The following is a 20,168-nucleotide window of genomic DNA, read 5'->3' on the forward strand; positions in this document are numbered from 1 at the left end:
TCAAGGTTGTGCACCAAAAAAATCTGAAAAGACTCAGAAAACAGATTAACTTACTCTCTGAAACCTGATGTCTGCAAGTTTGGAGTCACAGGTCCCTTCTTGTCTACTTGCTCACCATAGTGTAAACAATGTTTAGCTGCAGTAATATCATACAGATAGGGAAAAAGTTCAGAAAGATACCAAATCCTAAGGTTTGCCATAGCTCTCATTTGCAACTGAAAAAACTGAGGTTAAGTTTTATATCTGAGAAGCCTGTGGCAGAAAGCAGAAGGCTGAATTCCTAGTACTCACTCCAGTCTCTGGACAACTCTGCCTTCAATGTTTTGTTCTTCTAAAGCTGCCCTGAAAGCATTTTTTCCACACAGAATCTACTGCTTTGGGGGCTTTGTTTCATGTTAGTCACAAATCTCTCCATATAACCTGAGGTAGACCAAAACACTGGCAGTCCTGCAGTGAAAAAGCATCTAATGGGCCATAAATTAATGTTTCATTTCCTTTAATAGTGTAATGATTAATTCCTTCTTCAGAGCAAGATTTTGTTGTACATTTGATAGTTACACTATAAAGTAAGAAACAGGGTCTTTTAAATGGCAGAAAGGATCAAAGCCAGAACACTGCTATTTTTGTTTGTGTTCTTGTAGCTTGACTCTTCAGTTTTTTCTCCCCATTTTTTCAAAAAAAAGTAAAAAAAATCCGCCTCAGATGAGACCTTGCACAGCTTGTCAAGTTTCAACCCACAGTGAATTTTTTTTGCAGATGTAAACTCCTGAAAGTAGGGGTTTCTAATGGAAATGCTGACATAACCTTAACTATACCAATGCCGCCGTAATGCTCAGGTTACCACGAATATTTCTGCTGCCAATTCCATTTAACAAGTCTGAATGCATATAATTTGTTCCAGTTGTCTTTCCTCGGATTGGGGCTCCTTTGTGCACACTTCCCAATGTGGCTTGCATTAAAAGAAAGAAAAAAACCACTCCTACTCCTATGTAAATTCATATACACACTGATATGGCTTTATCACAGCTAAAAAGCTATAAATCTGCTTTAACTGATTCAGTGTGTTCCCTGGCCTGGAAAGGTGACTTGTTTCACTGCTGCTCTTCACTGAACGTGACAATCATAACTTTATCCTTTCTGAGATATTTATTCCTTGCAAAAAAGCTTCCCAAAAGCCTCCAACCTGCCTCTCTGTGTATTCATATTATCCTCTCCTGACCAAACGTCCCTGTGTGAGCCAAAAGGATTTGAGTTGGGTCAAGATTTGCCCCTGGCTATGCTAGAATCTAAACCAAATGCCTCCCACCAATACCAGCGATAAGAATCTAGTCCTATAGCAAATGATTTGCTTCTCACCTTTGGCTCATCCTGAAGCCAAACAACTGCCAGGTTAAACAAATATTCTCAGAATGCAAAGTGAATTCATGAAGCCAGAGCTTCAGGGACAGCAAGGTAAGTGGGCACTTCTAGAGCCTCATGTCTTCTGAAAGATCTGCAGCTCTCTCACTGACATCTCTCTGATCTTTCCTCCTAGAAGGAAGAGTGAAACAGGAGGAACAAAAACTCAACAGGATGGCTCCACTGCTCAGTGAGTAAGAACAGGAATAATTCATGATCTGATCCTCCCCACAGCTGCCAGTTAACAGCTTCTTACTTGATCTTCAGGGTCTAAGAGGCAATAGCTGATGCTTGGAAACTCTAAACCTGAACCCTGATGTCACCTTTACATCAGAGATAAATTCAAAGGGATGATGTGAGGACAAATTTTCAAATATATCAGTTAATTTTTGGAAGGTTTCAGTGAGTTCGAGTAGATGTCAACCATGAAAATCAAGCCAAAATGGTCATCTTCCCAATAACCCCTCTCAGGCTTCTGGGGACCCAGAGTCAGACACAGCTCTAGCCACAATGAGTGGAAAATGAGGAATCTCAGGATGACTCAAACCCTGGTGGCTTGAAATGTCTCTATCTAAATTGAAAGCTTATGGTTAATAAGTTCCTTGTTTAGTTTTCTGACTAAAATTAAGAGAGGAATTAAGGTTGCAGTTTCTCAGGCTGAATTCAGAGCACGTTCCCAAATTAGAGGATAAATTAATTGAAAAATTACGTAAAACTTTTTTTCGAAATACTTTTTTTCGAAGTATCTCACCTAATCATCACTACTATTTTAAAAAATATTCTTTTAATAAAGAATATATTTAAAAGTATTGCTAAACTGAACATCTTTTAAACCTTTCCTCTCCTTAGGATGTTTTTTACTAAATTTCTGTAATGTTTGGGAGGGGAGGGGGGAAGGAGAGTGATGATGTTAAAAAAGTTTTAAGAGGAAATGCAGTAACAAAGACTATTTAAAACTTTTTTAAGACACTTGGAAATTGATTGGCTATATTTTCCAATTTCTGTTTCCCTTCTGCAATTATGAATTACCATTATGAGTAACACTGACTGCTAATGGACTCTGCAAATCTCTGATAAAGGATGCTGAGACTAATTGCTATTCTTACTTAACACACTTGCTTGAGTAGTAAAAAAGAAGTAATAGAAAGCACTGTGCAAGGACAAAACACAGCAAGAGAATAGATCTTCTGTTCACAAGCTTTTTTGGAAAGAAAAATGAAAGCCTTCCATAAAAGAAAACTGAATTTAATTGGAATTTATTGTTGGTTTTTAGATGAGAAAAATATCAATTATTCAGATTACATTATCAAAGGTTCTTTCGCTTTCCTCAGTCAGATTCCTGAAAATTCTCCACTTCTAAGACGCCTCACATTATACTATTCCTTCTTCAAAACCCTTTAATATTTCAGTGTCTTTTGGCCTCCCTGCTGCAGTCTGATCTCTCTGTACTTTCTATCCCGGCGCTGTAAACACCTAACTCTGTGCTTGAACAGGACTCCTACAGGACAACTGCTGCGTCTGGATTTGGACCCAAAGATCAGAGGAGCGCTGCCTGATGCAAAGCAGGCTGATGCTGCATTCAGCCTTGCATTCAGCTGCTGGCACTGCTCTCAGACTCATTCAGCAGCCGTCGCTGTGTGGCACTCTGCAGCACCAACCACATCACGGATACAGAAGAAATAAACACTGAGCACTCACAGACAGATTAAAAACTTTCAGCAGAAAGTGCTCTGTGTTTCTAGAAGATGACTTCCCTCTAGATCCTGAGGAAATCCAGCCATAGCAGCAGCAGTGGCAGATGATCTGGTCAGTTACTGTAAATTGTGAGAAATGCACCATTTATATAACTACTATTGAACTACCTGACAAAAACCAGATAAGGCCATAAGAGTCCGCAGCAGCCTTCTCACAAAGGATTTATCTTCTTAAATCTGGGCCAAGTCATTGAATAAAAAAGTGAAAAGTTCTTACTGAAGGATAGGAAAGGGAGGTAAATTACAAACAGTGATTGCATTTAACAACTCAAAGCTGCTTTTTAGAGATTTAAAAAAAACTTTAAAGGAAACAGGTTATCAATCAGGAGGCCCAGATTTAGTCAGAAATGAAAATGAAAATCTTACGGGGATTTACTTCTTTGAATTGTTCAGCACTCCAAACAAGAAAAGGTGGCAAAAGCAATAAAAGAACCTTCATTAACTTCATGACCGTGGATTTTGTTGGTCAAGCAGCTCATTCATGCAGAGGCCACTATGCAAAAGAAGCATGGTGTGGCTGCTGGTGGCAAACTGATCCTGATGTGGTCTATTTTCCACCAAAATCACAGATCGTCGAGAAATCACACTCATCTCCCAGACTCTAACCTTAGAGTATTTACATACGTACATGCATTTCCCTCCTCGTCCACTGCCAACGTAACCTGTGCCGAGGTAAGGGCTGCACCACCCATTGCTTTACACAACTTTTAACCCTCCTCTTGCAATTCAAAGTGTAATAATACTGAGAATCATGCCTGCCTTCCCCCTCTCCCTCCCTCTCCAGCAGCATTATCACTCTGGGTGACTGGCATCATGACACTCCCCTGCTGCTGCCTCTGTGAAAAATGCCCTCAGTGGTAGAAAAGGTGCAAAACTGGTTAAGCAGTGGTGAGCAACAAGTTTTTGTAACAGGGATGTATTTGATGGAGAAACTAAAGAAATTGGGGTACATATATTCAGAGGTGGGTGACAAGACTCCAAACTCTATTAGATCCTTCCCAGAGAGACTTTAGTAGATATTATGTCCAGAGTCACCAAAGTCAAGTCATTTCTAGGACCAGAGAGTCAGTTGTTAAGATATTCTTATAATTTTCTGGTATTGCTTTACTTCTGTTAGAATTAAATAAAATCCACACTCTATTCTTAAAAATTGTGTTAATATTTGAGAATACTAAAATGCCCCAAACCAGAGGTGATTTGTGTCTCCCATGCACAGAGGCTGTTTCAAGTGACTACATCCAGCCTTCCTGTCTTGCCTGGTACAATCAGCTTAGAGAAACACACCAGACCCCACCAAACAACAAAAGCACACTTCTTATAGAGTGCCTGCTCACTGATGGAGGAGCTGGAAGAAGTCACACATTTTGACTTTGACTGAGACAACACAGCCAGTGTTCTCAAGGGAATTTGGATATCAGCTTTCCATAGATTTCATGTATCTTTCCAAATCTGTTCTTTGTCACTCTGTACAACAGCCACTTCCCTACCTTAGACCTGTGCTGGGCAGAGATGTACCTGCTAATGTCCCCAGTGCCACAGCTGTGGATGCTGAAGGTTCAGGCTGATGTGCTCCTCCTAAACACCGTTCCCTAAGGAAGCTTGATTTTTAAAATGTGCTTTTCATGTCATTTACTGGTTCAAATGGAAGAAAGCTGCCACTAATGAGCTAATCACCCACATCTACAGCCCTCCTTGGCTAGTGCTCAACCTCTCCCAGCTGGCCAATATCCCCCTTACAGCCCCACTTGCTGATGCTTCTTCTCCTACATTCTTGTCAGGGACTGCATGTTCTGATCCAGCACAGCAGTTGTTAAGTTTCTTAGCACAACCAGATTAAAGACTGGATGCCTTCAGACAGCTCTGGCTTCTCCTGAGTCCTATACATATATACCTACACACCAGCATACATAAGAAACCTGAAAAATTAATTATGTTTCTTAATGTCCACCAAGATACCACAAGTCAGCTCACTTTTCAAATAGTGCTGAAATCCTAAAATCAGGAAATTTTAAGGTTTCTGAACAGAAACATCCTGAGATGTTTCAGAGAGACAGGGCTGTTTAGTCTGCAGAAGGGAAGGCATGTGACCTTTTGATGCTTAAAGGGGGATTATGAGGAAGATGGAGAGAGACTTCTTACAAGTGCTTGTATTCACAGGGCAAGGGATAATGGTTTTTAACTAAAAGGGGATAGATTTAAATTTCATATAAGGAAGGAATTATTTACTGTGAGGGTGATAAAGCACTGAAACAGGTTGCCCAGAGAAGCTGTGGCTGCTCCATCCCTGGCAGAGTTCAAGGCCAGGCTGGATGGGGCTTGGAGCAACCTGGTCTAGTAGAAAATGTCTCTGCCCATGGCTGGGGGCTGGAACAAGGTGATGATTAAAGGCCTTTCCAATCCAAAGCATTCTAGGATTCTATGAAATGGAGGCATCCACACTTTAGTTACTTTGGGTAATTTTAGGTAAAATAAAAAGCCTTCTAGATTTGACATATATGAAAAGAAAAAATGAAAAGGTCCAAGTCTGAAAAATCTCTTTTTCCTTAAAATTATGTAACTGCTGATATTATAGGTACAATAAGAATTTGGACTTTCAATGTTCTAAATTACTTAGAAATAACGAAAATCAAACAATGGTTTGAAATGCATCTAACACAAAACTCAAAGCCCTAAAAATGCCCATGTATTTATATACATATTAGCTGGATCCAGCCTGCATTTGAAAGTTTAGGTGGACATTTTTCTGGAAGTGTAAAATCAATATTACGGGCAATATTACCTTTCTGGAATGAAAGGAACTTAGATAAAGAATAGCCTACTGTATCTTCAAAAAGTAGTATGTTTCTTAAGTTCCATGTGCATTATATTTGCAATTTACATGGGGATTTGTAGCAGCAGTGCTGCTCCCTGGGTGTTACTTACTTTGGATGGACTTCTCTAAGGCTGAGTTTACACAGCTGTGGTAGGAAAACCTAGCCACAATCAATTAAAAGTGCAACACAAATCCTTTAGACAGCATTCTCAGGCTGTCCTGCTGTTGAGACAGCTACTATTCTCTGAGAATGAGTGCTCTAACTATATTAAACTTAGTCCTAACCAAAATAAGCTTTTACTAATTTTCACCATTTAAGGAACATAAAGACCTGCCTTTGTCATTTAAAATTTAAGCTGACTAAGCCTCATAGAAACAGAACGTTAAAGAACTAAAGCAATTAAATCCATTTACAGAGGTCAGAAGAGTCTCTGGGTTTTAGACATGATGGGCTTGTAGGGTCTGTGCTTGTCATTTATGTGAACTTTCAGATTATGGGTTGATAGGTGGCAAAATAAGTCACCTTTGTCTTCCTCTTGATAACAGTGACGCTGAGCTGATCCTAGCAGGTCACCAGTGTCCTGGCATTACCTGCACTTCTGATTACTGAACAACTAGAATAAATAGGCAAATGAGACCCCAGACGCCCTGTCTTTGTGTGGGACATATTTATTACCAACCTACTGAATTCTGCACACAAAGAAGGCCTCAGGGAATGTAGTATGTCTACAAGCTGAAGCAAAAAGCACTGAGAAAAAAAAAAAAGAGGATAAATAAGCAGGCAGCTGAAAAGCCTGAAGTCTAACTAACTCACCAGCACATTGATAATACAATAATGTGGTCAACCCGCTGTGGACTCTGAACAAGGCTTTTTTTCTGTTTTTCAGCTAATTAGTAAAAGAGATTAAGGTTTTCAATCTCGCTTGCTCTTTCTTCCCTCTTTTTACCTGGAGAGTGTGCATGTATGTCTACATATGTATTTCCTAAACGAGCAAAGAGAAAGTACATACATTACAATGTGGAAAACATGGAGTGTGAGCTCAGTTTTATTTCCAACAAGAGGGTCATCGATATTATTTCAGATTTCCATGTTCTGTGACTGCAAACAGTCAGGTGTGTGTGTGTGTGTGTGTGTGTGTGTGTGTGTGTGTGTGTGTGTGTGTGTGTGTGTTACAGGGTGGGAGGGGAAGGGGGAAGCTGAACAGAGGATATGAATTTTAATCAGTTTCCTGAATGAATACAACACTGTATTTCCCCCTACTCTCCTTAGGATGACAATTCAGAGGAGATAACCTTCTCCTTTGAAAAACCTTGAAGGGAAAGTTTGTTTTTACCATAACAAATGCAACAAAAGAAGAGGGAAGCTGGGAAAGGGAGAGGGCAGACAAATTAAATGTCAAACTTTCTCTTCTTACTTGAAGATAACAGCATACTAGGAAACTTTCTTAGAAGCTTAATATAAATGCAGTTAAGCTGTTGCCAGCTGCAGTAAACCTCTCTCTCACCTTTCTTTCTCTCTTTCAAGATATCTTTGAATGCCTTCTCCTTCATCATAAATCAGACCTGTGAGCAATTATCACTCAAGCCGGATGGCAGCGGCCTGAGTGGCCACTGCTATTCCACTGCTGTAATCTGCACTTCGTCAGGTTACACTACCCTTGATGAAATTTCACATTTCTTTGCCAATGAGTGTTACCTCTCCATTTATGACTCACTGTCTTTGCAGCAGAGAACTGTGAATTTCATTCCTCTCCTCGTAATTTGTTTAAGCATCACGGACCATCCGGCAGTGCTGAGCACACTCAGCAAACCCACTGGGGAGTCTCAGAGCATCCCAATAGATGTGATTCTGCTGCTGCTCCTCACACACTGCCCCGAGGACATATCTCAGCGCCTCGGAAGGACACTGGGCACAGAAACCCTCCTCTGGGATGGTGCTTATGCCACTGTCACAAAGAACATCAAAGGAATTCTTCGTATTTGTCATCCCCTTTCCTATCCATACTGCCCTTGGGTGACAGGTTCTTCACAAGTTCCGGCCTCCCCAGCCCCCAGGCTGCACCTTGCCGTCCTCACAGAGAAGCGGGAGGCTCTTTAGCCAGTCTTTCAGCCAGGAGTTAATGAAATGAAAAAGCCAAACCACCCCGAAATTCCACCTCGGCGCGTGGGAGCGGGTTCCAGCTTTCGAGTCCCGCCCAGTCCGTGAGCGCTGCCCGGGTACCCCGTGGGGCTGCGCGTCCCGCACCGCCGCCACCAGCACCCGGCACGGACCTGCCCAAAGCTCCGCTTCCCACCTTTGGCCAGCGACTTTTAACTTTTTAAATAAAACTCCCAAACCAAAGAGCACACCCGCTCCCCCAACCAACACACATCCCCGCGCATAGCTGTCAAGACGGGCATGAAAAAGTAGGCATAGAGAGCGAGAGAGAGAAAGAAAGAGAGAGCGAGAGTCACTCACCGTTGGCGGCGACACAGAGGTTTCCAGAGCCACTTTGAACTAAGAATGACTGAGGGACAAACTCTTCCTCAGAGTCCGAGCCCGCGGCCGCCCGGGCCGCGCCGTCGCCCAGCGACCGCCCCGGGCCCTCATTGGCCGGCGGCGAGGGGAGAGGGGAGGGGGACTGCGAGCGGGGGGTGGAGGAGGCGGACGAACAGGGCAGGGGGGGACCTGCGGGCCACAGACACACACACACAGAGAAGGGAGGGGGGGGGAAAAAAACACAGAAAGAAATAAAATGAACAAAAAACACACGGCAAAACACGGACAGAGAGACAATAAAAGTCGAGCCGGGGCACGAGGGAAGGCCGCCCCCCAACTCGCCGCCTGCCCCAGCGGGGCAGCCGTGCCTGAGGGGCGGCCGACTGCACCTATCTGACCCCGTTACCTGCTGCCCTTCGGGCTGTCACTGCCCTTTAAAACGCCTATCCTCCTAATAGAGATACTTTAAAACTCGCATCCGTCAGTTTATTTGTTGGGGTTTTTTAGGTTTGGTTTGGTTTTTTAAAGATTTTGACACTGGCGAGAGCCCCTGGTCCGAGATGCGCTTTGTTCCCACGACACGGGCGCTCACCGTCAATGAGTCGGACTCATTGATGCGGCCGCGCTCCGTCTTTGCTAACGGGAAAGTTTTGCCCGACGTATTGTGAGGTGAATTATTTCAGATTCTATGTGAAAAGTCCTTTTGGGGATTGGTTTAACAATTCCCTTCCCTCTAGTTTATAAAGCAAACGGTGAAAGACCTGCACCATGCAGGAGAGAGGTGGAGGAAAGGTGCGGACACCGCTGTGTGGGGTAGAACAACGCAGCAAATACTGATAGTAGGGCAGGAGCACAGCTCAGACCAGCGTCATTTCGTTGATTAAATGATAAAAAACACAACAGATCGGGTTCTAAGATTATATTTTACATAGAGCTGTGTCTGACTGAGGAAGAGCTTCTACCTACTGCAAGGAAATTGAATCAAATACGTGTAAGTTAAGTAGATCCAATCGGAAAAGCATACTTAAGCGATTAATGGTTATCAGGGTCTTATTCCAATCATATTTTTAAACAAAACTGGGAAGTCAGAAGTGCCAGACTGGCAAAAAATCTATCAGGCAAATGTGGAGGTCAGATATGTGCAGTACATCAATAAAAACAGGGGGAATATGAACATAGACATATAATACAGGACAATGCATTTAAACATTAACTTTCCCCATTGCTACATTTAATCTGAAAGTCATAATGATTAATCTCCCACATTTTCCCAAATACTGAAATGTTATCATGCAAAATCCATCAAAACAAAAGAACAGTCAGCACAAGAAAACCAGCAAGCTTAAAAAATCATCTGTTTCTAAAAAAACCACATTTTGAATATAGCATAGCTCACAACATAGCTGTACAATATTTCTTACTAAACACAACATGAACACTTTAGAAAAGGCCACAAACCCAAAACAATAAAGTGGGTTTAACATTTAAATGTCCCAAAGCTGGTTCTGCTATATTTCCTTCCACCTTGGTCATCAGTTTTTCTCATCATAAGCCCCTGGATGTCACCTCCTTGGCATATGCCAGTCTTATAAATTGCTAATTATAATCAGAGAAAAAATTGTGGCGTCAGAGGCAAACCCTGGGATCCAAGGAGAATACAGGACTGTACCTGTGCTTACAGACACTTGTCACCCAAAGGAGGAAAGCCAGCATTTGTTGAGAGCCTACGTGTGAACAGCAGCCTGTGCAGCATGAAGACCAAGAGCCAAAATTTAAGCCCTGTGTGTTTTGTTATGACCAGCAGTGGAGTTGTCTGGATCGCCTTCTTTCTGACAACCCTCCAGACAGAGAAGTTCTTCCTTTAGGAATGCAGCTTTTAAGGAATCTGCAACCCACTTCACACTCCCTGACCCTTTTTATGGTGCCAAGGCTGTAACCTTCCCATTGTGCTAACTACTGGTAGGAGTTGGAGACAGACAGGAAGAAAAAGAAGCACATGCAAGTGGATGAGCACTGCTTTCCTTGTCACAGTCCCTGACATGAAAACTGAGATTCAGCTCTAATTCTGATCTGCTTTTGAAGAAGCAAAGTCTACTCTCTGTCACCCTCTTTGTGGCAATAGAGATTTGATGAGCTCTGACATGTGGCAAAGTTTAAATCAGGACTTTGATTTGCTATGCTTTCATTACAAAACAGAGTGACACGTATTTCTAATCCTGTGTAGTCAGAGGCTGAATTTTAGTGGGATGATGATGACTGAAATGGAAAAACAGTGTAAAATCAATGTCTTCCTATAGATCCATACAGTTTTTTGGTGTACTTTGTAAGGAGAGGACACATTTTTCCAGCCATTGAGAAAGACTACCTAGATTTAAAAATTATTTCAAGCCTTTGATTCATTAACACAAACACCAGTGAAATGCATAAAAGGGAGCTTAATGGTGTGGCTACCTGACAAAAAAAAAAAAAAAGTATAGACAATTACAGTAGAGCCCCAAAGTTCTCCCTGTGTTTTGTTTAGACAGCACGCTTGGCATAACTATACCTGAAATCTGTACTCTGGACATAAAGAGCCAGAGCAGAACAAGCTGAATTTGGAACTGTAACCCTAAAAGCAAAATGTCACTGCTTTTGTCAGCCCACATCCGAAAGTTTCTGCCATTTCCACATGGCTGCAAGTTGCTGGGGTTTTTTTGTTTTGTTTTTATTTTTGGTAGGAGTTTTCCCCATCTCCCAGTATTGCAGTTTTGGAAATGATAAAAGAAAAAAAAAATATAAATAAAAACATAACTAAAACCTTTTTAATGGCGACTTTGGGTTTTAATCAACTACACCATTGCAGAGTGCACATGAGAAGATCCTGTGGGCTTTCACGGTCATTACGTGCACTTCCAGCAGTGAATGAGCTGACCTTTACAAGGGAAGATTCCCTAGGAATTGTGCATACTAACCACTCAGGGCTGTGCTGCTATGAAGGGCATCAGCACACAGCACCGTGCTCCCTGGAAAAATGCCTTTTGGGCGTGAATGACGGGGTGGATTCAACAGGAGAGTTTGCCAGCTGCTGGATGGAAGGTGTGCACTAGGCAGCTCTGCTGACAACATCCAATTAAAATGCACAGGAAGCAAAGCAATACCTTCCTTTCTAACAAGTCAACAAGGCTGTAAGGCAAGCATGTCGTAAGTTGTGGATCCTTTAAGAGAATTGCCTCCTTTTTTTCCTGCTTGGACACAACACCAAGAATTAAATCTGACCTTTTCACAAAAATTAAACCAAGAGAGAGACAAAAGCTACAAGTTTTGTTTCCTTCTCAGACAAGTATCTCATTGAATTTACTGCAACTGCAGGACCAAGTAAAAAAAGCAGGATTTGGCCCATAAACTTTCATTCCAGCTGCCAGAGCAAAATATCTGATTGATTAGAGCAAAATGAATTTGTAGCACTACTGGGTTGCCATGGAACCTGAGCAAGTAGGACAAGCTACTTTGCCGAATGTGCTGTTTCTCCTTCAAAAATACAAAACAGAAGGACTAGATAACACATTCATTATGCACACTCTTGCAATTTGGAACTTAAAGAAAAACAAAATGGATTCCAAGTATGGGCCCCTTGGCATCAATTTGTAACAATCTTATACATCCGCTTGCAGTGAACAGTCAAAATTATGTTCTTTGGACTTGAGGCAGGAATAACAGTCGCTGAATGTCTCTGTATGAATGATGTGATACTAGCACATATTCAGAGGAAAACAGAACAGAACCTTCTATTTTATCTATGTGCCAGTATTTCAGATTAAAAGTTTAAAAAAAATCAGGGAAGATATGTTGCAGTGTCTGGTAGATTTATGAAAGTACTTAGGAAAAACAAACTTTAGAAATAGGTTAGTACAAAGAATCTGTTTCTCAGCTTAACTGAGGAACTCTGCAATATTCAGGCAACTGCTTTAAATTTAGGGAGGAGACAAGCAGAGCAGGGGAAAGTAAGACAAACAGTAAACACGCCTTCATTTTATGCTGCACATTTGGCTGTAATATTTAAGAATTACTTTATAACTCACAGGATTTGGTGTTCAGAGATCAAGAGCTGATTTAAATAGGGTGTATTCATGCTAGTGTGAATAGAAGGGCTGCCAGACATACAGAACATTCACAGAGATACTTCTAACTTGTTTCATGGACTATATTCAGTGGATTATACTCATATGTTTATAATTCGTCCCAAGAGAGGTGACAAAAAGTAGATATATACAAAGGCTGACTTCTCAAAGAGCTGAAATGACAAGGCAACAGGATTTAAGAGAGTTCAATATACCCAGAGGGGTATTATCTGTGATCAATAAATAAGTAGTATCAGCTTTTTTCACCTGGTAACTTCTTCCATCAAGCTTCATCCAAGAACCTTTAAGAGCTTTACAAGCATTGAGTATGTAAACTGAAATACTTTTATCAGATCTGTTGGGATCTGTTATCAGATTGGCTGATAGAATGGTCAGAGGGCTGGAACGCTTCTGCTGTGAAGACAGGCTGAGAGAGTTGGAGTTGTTAAGCAGGGAGAAAAGAAGACTCTATGGAGATCTTCCAGCAGCCTTCCAGGACTTAAAGGAAACTTGTAAAAAAGAGGGAGTGCAACTTTTTACACAGGCAGATAGTGATAGGACAAGAAGTAAGAGATTTAGGAAGAGAAGAGATTTAGTTTAGATACTGGGAAGAAATTTTTCCCCTGTGAGGGTGGTGAGGCACTAGCACAGGTAGCCCGGAGAAGCTGTGTCCAGCTGTGGATGCTCCATCCCTGGAAATGTTCCAGGCCAGGCTGGACAGAATTTTGAGCAACTGGTTCTATTGGAAGATGTCCCTGCCCAGGGCCTCGAGTATGGAACTAGATGATCTCTAAGATCCGTTATAGCCTAAACCATTCTTGGGAACAGACTTACATTTCCGATAGATAAGGAAACTGAGGCACAGATATGAGTAATAGTTTGATTCAAAATTCTGTCATGTCCTGTACCTGCACGCTGTATCTCTAGCTACTGAAAGAGTCTAAAAGGCCATTTGTCACACTCAAAGTATTTTTAATTAGCAGAATTCCCACCATAAAGGAACAGCAGGCATGGGCAGATGTACTGTGATTGTGATTATCTCAGTACAACAACTACAGTAGTTCGCACATAAGAACGTTTACATTAAGCCCTATCACTGGCATTGCCTTTGTACCACCTTAAAATAGGAAAGTCTTTAACCAAGGTTAGAACTGGTGCACCAATGATGTTAAGCACCACTACAAACAAAAGACATCACAGTACAGCTCTGGCCTTTTAAACGAGGCTTTGCTTTGTGGGTTCACAGAAAGGCTGTGTAAATGATAGCACAGTGTATTCTGTAGTGTGCTGGATGAGTTTATTATCCTGTCAAAGCAAAGAGAGTGTAAACAGATGAACTTCTTTTAACTTTTTTTAATGCTTTCTCCTCACTTTACACAGGAGTTTTGAGTGATCTGTATTGACACTGACATGAAATCTTATTGATCAATATTAATTTGTAGCTAGTCTTGCACTGGAGAAAACCGTGACCTGTCTAAATAACCCTTAGGTAGCTTGGTATGATAAAGGAAATAAATTAATAATTAAGTCTAAAACTCAGGCAATCTCATTTCAGAGTATATCTGATTGATTAAAACCTCACAAGCATGAAGCATTCCTGTGGAGCTGAGATCCTGTGTGAGAGCTATCCTTGCAAAGTAGCAAGCAGGGTGGGCACCAGGACATCCCTGTATTGATGGCACATAGGACGAAGTGGAAAGGACAGCACCCTGCCTGCACAGCAGTGTTTGGTTCCCTGCAGAATATAAAAGGCAGTGATTTGCTCCACTGGTATTTTGGGGCATCAGAGATGGTGCTGGATTGAGGAGGAGAGTGGCAGAGCATCTGCCATTTTGCCTTTCAAGGTGAAGGGAAATATATATGAAGGTGAGCCCTGATTATCACATGCTGGAAGACTGGTTTAGCACCCAGGAGTGTCACTCCTTCAGAGATGGAGAAAGAAGGAATTTTCCTAACAGTATTCATGTCTTTCTCATGGCAGCATATCAAGCCTTTCCAGTGGACAGCATAATACACCTCTAGAAAAAGATCGAGTTGAACTAGCTGTCTGGATAAATGTGTCAGTGAATCATAGGAGTAAGGAATTGTTGCACAGATTTATTGCTGCTCTTTAACAATAGATGGTCACAACATTCTTAGTTTAACAGGCAATATATATCTTGTGTTTAGAATTGATTAAAAAAGCAGTCTTGGAAAACTACTCTTAGTAATTTATATTTCCTGAATTTCCACCTGCACTTATGTTTATTTTACTTAATTTAATTTTGTGTATTTGATTTACAGCTTTAAAGCCAGAGGGGAAAATGAATGAAACAAAGGGGACAAATGAATATCATCTTAACAAGAAAAACCTGGGCAGTTGCCATGTCACTAAAATTAAGAAATGAGCAGTTGTGCCTAGAAAATGAGAAATAGTCACATGCCCTGTATGAAGACTGGCATACTGGGAGAAAAAGGGCCGCGTGAGGTTAAGAAGGAATGAATAAATTCACCTGGGCTGAAGTGGAGTATGAAGAACACATGTTACATGGACTTCACCTGCCTTGTGGGTGATTTGTGCTACTCTTCCAAATTGTGTTTTTCCCCTCCACTATGCTGTGAAGATAGGCAATGATTTTCTTTAGCCATTTACCAGGATAGTGCATTTTCTATTGAGAGAGTCAAAAAGTCAGCAGGGCTTGGAAACATTCTTGTTTGTACAGAGCAGACCTTGGGTACACCCTCCTCTGGGTGGAAAACCTCTAGATTGGCAGGGATATATAAAACCATCACAGCTGAATGCCTGTTACCTGCCTCTGTCCCAGCACAGATCTGGAGCAAGCATTTGGGTCTTATGCAATCCCCAAATGAAGCAGAAGATAGAAAGGGACAAGAAACAAGGCAGACCTCAGATCTCCTTTCCCCCAGCTCCTGAGGTTACTAACCTGACCCAAAACAGCAGAAAACAATTATTAATTGAGCAAGATGGAGAGGAGAAGGGAGAAAATTGTTCCCTTCTGAAGTGCAGTTCCTCCAGGGCTTGGGGTGCTCTGGAGCAGCACAGCCGCACTTAGAATTTTTTGCCAACAGAAGAAAATAATACAGCAGATTTTCAGAAAATTACATGGGCAATTGCCCGAGCCGGATACTCAGCTTATCCATTTTTAGGCACAACAGTAGAAACAGACTGTGTAAGTTAGCTACACCATTTTCTACAACATCCATCTCCAAGGCTCAAATTGTGCTGCTATTTAAAAGCACAAACAGGTAACTTAATGTCCAAATATGTGAGATTTCTTGAATCTTTTTCAAAATCAAAGAAGTAAGGATCAAGAAAAAAAAACTTTCTTCTGGTAGAGACACTATAAACAATCCTAATCACCACAGAATATTTATATCATGCCTTGCATGAAATATTTATGCAAGTAATTCACATCTTCTTAAGTTTTAAGGAAAATGTGACCCCCTAATTATGGCTCAGCATTACAAAAGCTTCTGCAGCTCTACTCAAACTCAACTTGTAAAAGAATAATGTAATCAGTAGGCAGTCTGATGAGCTGCCCGTGAAGTGGCCTCTCTCAGTCTGACACTAATGTTCTATCTGATCCAAACACCCAATATAAAGTATGAAGTCCTCTGCAAATGATTACATGCAAATCTCCTAAAAGGTCCATTTACCTGTATTTGATCACCAAACTATAGGCTTTATAGAAATCGCTTTCTCTAAGCTTAGTGCTAACAAAATGGTTTACACTAGCCTTGCAGAACTCTTCCTGATAGGCTTGGTCCAGGCAAAGAACTTGTTCATGCTCCTGCTACCCCAGCAGGAAAGAGTTATTATACACGGGCCACTGCAAGGCTTTTTCACCTGCCCTAGCAAATAAGATTTACAGGAATGTCTTGCTGGGTGGTTGGCAGCAATTTTCTAAAATTAACTTTAAAATAATGCCAGAGGAGACAAAATTATGGAGCGCTAGAAACTAACCAAAATCACATAATGTTAGAGCCCACTTACCAGACAGCAAAACTAATTCATCCTGCAGCCAAAGCACCAAAAAATACACAAGTTCAGCTCATGATCAGTGATACACTCTGTCTTGGCCCCTGGGGATGGGTTCTAACACACATGTGTAAAACAGTATATGATGAGGCAAAATGTGCTGGTAAGGAAGAAAATCTGTATTTCCACCTCTTAATTAGATAATCACAAATAAGCATCTCTTGAAAGGAGTGGAGGTTACAGTTGTTAAGAGAAATCCAGGACTTGCTTGGGGAAACAGGAGAATAATGTGACATCGTGCAGCATAGGCACTATAGTGTCTCCCTACAGTCAGGGGAAATACAACCTTTATCTTCCAGAGGCCGCTTTTTCTGTCGCCAGTTTGAGCTGGAATTTCTCATTTCTCTTCATTGGCTATACATGGAGCCTTGGTGATCCTTACTTGTGCATAACTGAAAGTGTCATGAGCCCTGGGCTTAATGTCTAAAATCTGCCTGAAGGTAAGGCAATCTCGCTGAGGTGCTTTTGGCAGTGACAGTTTGAGTTGCTCCATAATACAAATCCGTAATTGCCCCATCATATGTGCAGACTTGACACTTCCCTCCCAAGCTCATAGACAAAGGTGCTGTACAGTAGCAATGGAATTGGAGATTAAACACACAGGCAGCTAGAGATAAAAGTTTCAGGAAGGAGAGCTCTGATGCAGGGATATTTTGTGCTTCTCTTGGGAAAAACTCTCTCTTCTGCCTGAGTAAGTACAGTCCAAAGAAAACGTAACGGCTGCAGGTCTCAGGAGTCTGGCAAAGGGGCAACAAAGGTATACTGCAGTGGGATCCTACCTGTCTATGCACAAGTGTTCTGGGGAGGAAATCTGGAGTGACAGGAACGTTGTCTGAACAAAGAGGCTGTATCTGTTTTGATTACTGTTGACTTTGAATTTCTGCACTGCATAAACTAAACTTGCTCAGCCTCTTACTCCCAATCTGTCTTTAGCACCATGAAGGTTGGAGGCTTGCATCCTTGAAGTTGTATGGGAACTGTTTTCCAGTCACTGTTAATTCTTATATTCTAGACAAGCTCCCTAAGTTTTGGAGGACTTTTTTTGTAGCGCATAATTTCAAAGAAAGCAAACAGCCCGCCCTGCAACATCTAAGAGTCATGGTTCAGAAGATCACTTTCTTTCTTCAGCTGAGAAAGAGATCAAGGCAATTTGTGCTAAAACACTCTTCTCAGATGAATTTTGAAAGGGATCTGATTAAGAAGAAAGGTTATTTTCCATCACACTGTGTGTGAGCTAGCCCTGGGATCTGGAGTTGAAGACAGTGGAAAGGTTTCTGCAGAAGGGGAAGCAGGATGACTGCTCCAGGACGATGCTGAGACTTGGTCCATGTGCTCCAAACACCAGCAGCAGAGCATCACCTCACACATTTATCCCTTTACCATCATTGGCTAATTGCAGCCATGCAGTGCTCCCATAAAACAGTTTATTACACCCAGAGGTACAAGGGAAAGCTCTTTCTGATGCTGCACAGTAACCAAAGCTAGGCAAGGAAGCAAGATGGCTAAGACACCTTAATTCTCCCTGACTGTTGAAACAGTATGTGCTATGTATTCCAAATCATTGCTAATTATTTCCCTCAGTCTATCTGCCCCAAAACTAACGTGTACCAGGTAGCTTTGCATGCTTGTGATGAAATATTCCCTGCTTTTCTTTTTAAAATGTAATGGTTTTTATCTTCTAAAATGCTAATGAGAGAAGAGAATCCTTAAGTTTTGGGTGACACATAGCCCTAATTGATTTTGTCCATCTCTGAAGTGGTTATTCACTATAACACAGAATCCCTGCTATAACAAGTCTAACTTTAAATCCCCGATCAACTAGTCTGGCCAGCCTGATCCAGAGTTTTGGAGGTCTAACAATGCCCACTCTCAGATGGGCTTCTGTTATACTGCACTGAACACTCCTCAGTAGGCTGGTGACCAGACTATGTAACATCATGGTCTCTTTTATCTCTAATTTTGATGATTACCTGCCTGACCTCTTTGGCAGACTTGACCTTCTGTACACTGTTCAACAGTTTATACAGTTATTTTCTTTCTTATGATTCCTTTAGAACTAAAGACCCTGATCTGCAAGCAGCATGCAGACCCAGCTGCCTTTCATCATTCCACATATGTGTCAGCCAAATGCCTACAAGTATAGAAGCTCTGACTAAACAGCACTTGAGGCACTTCTGCAGACATTACAGCAGTTCCACCACCCTTTATGAGCTACTCTGGCTTCAGCTTTCTCCTAATTTTTACCTTTTGGCTATCTGTGTATGCATTTATATAAGCTATGTTTTCCCCATAATCTTTTAAATTTTGGTTGAGCAGCACTTACATGTGCAGAAAAAAGGCTCTTTTTTCTCTTGGACAATTTTTCAAGTGATGTTTTTCATTTACAAAAAAAACCAAACAAACAACACAAGAACAAACATAAATAGCCCCCAAAACCTTGAAAAGTCTAGAAGTAGAAAAATCTTTTCAAGATGTATGACTTTTTGATTCTATATATGATCAGTTGCCTCGGGTTCATAAAAGGTGAAAATCAAAGGAAACAGCAAAATAAATGTAAATGATTTTGGGGAGATTCCTGAAGTCCTGGATGGTCAGTAAACGTGATCACTTCTAAGAGCTACCCAGTTGTGGAGACTTCTGTGCTCACTAAGTGTCTTGCTACTTAACCTGCTGCTTGCCTGATTTTTAACATTAAAAAGAGTTTTATTGGAGAGAGAAACCTGTCTATTGCACAACCCTGCTGAGATAAAGAGCCCCCTTAAATTCTCAAAAGACTGAAAAGCCACTAATATCACCCAAACAGAGTGGAGCCTAGAATCAAGACTTCCCACTTCCTGGGGAAAGGTTCCAATTCCTTAATTTAGAAGAGATCAGTGTTATCATCACATATCATCAGAAGATGGCCTGAAGGACTGACACTCAAATGTTTCCTATTAGTTGCACTGGAAGACTTAAAGAAATTCATGTAGGAAAACACACAGGAGACACTCAAGCTTCCTGTGCCCTGTCCAGGTGGGAAGGGATTCCATATAAGTTGATTAGAACTTCCTCTGCTTATCTTCAAGGCCATCTACTTTCTTCCACTTCTATTTCCACACACAAAAAGCTAAATTTGGATAGCTTTTAGTGTATAGACTGGATTTCTCCTGAACTGTTCAAGACCCAACTTCCCAAACTCACTAGATTTCTAGGACTCCTCAGTTATGTGTGATTAAGAACGCATAAAAACCACAATTTGCAGAACTTAGTCCTTAGCGGAAAGAACCAAAATTCACCTTTCCTTTCTTAAACTGAAATGCTGAAGTCATCAAGTGAGAGGCCCTGACACAAGAGCACATCAGGATTTTTTTGTTGTTTTGGAGTTGATTTTTTTCACAGTCGCAGAGAACCAAGAACTCATGGTGAAGACAGTAAGTAGACTTTGGAGGTTTTATTTCTATAATCAAACAAACAATAGGATGTCTAAGAGGCAATACTTGAAATTTTTTCTGACATAATCATAAATAGAGAATATTTCCAAATATATCTCCAACTATCAAGAGTTACCTGCACACAGACTTTGTACAGAAAGGATGCATTGTATTTTCTG

The 20,168-nt window shown here is 41.3% G+C and overlaps 1 protein-coding gene across 8 annotated transcripts in view; it reads right to left on the reverse strand.

The window, feature by feature from the left end:
- The window catches only part of TENM4 (teneurin transmembrane protein 4), a 1,535,416-nt gene that overhangs the window by 250,564 nt on the left and 1,264,684 nt on the right, over window positions 1-20,168 (reverse strand). For 6 of the 8 annotated variants that reach the window (XM_088159247.1, XM_088159248.1, XM_088159250.1 and 3 more), the window contains one exon: window positions 8,423-8,632. The exons of the other annotated variants lie outside the window; for them this stretch is intronic. In XM_088159247.1, coding sequence (XP_088015373.1) covers window positions 8,423-8,632 — 210 coding nt within the window. The remainder of the gene's footprint in view (window positions 1-8,422; window positions 8,633-20,168) is intronic. 8 annotated transcript variants of the gene reach the window in all.

The sequence above is a fragment of the Sturnus vulgaris genome, chromosome 2, assembly GCF_052056855.1.
Source record: "Sturnus vulgaris isolate bStuVul1 chromosome 2, bStuVul1.hap1, whole genome shotgun sequence".
Taxonomy (NCBI): Eukaryota; Metazoa; Chordata; class Aves; order Passeriformes; family Sturnidae; genus Sturnus; species Sturnus vulgaris.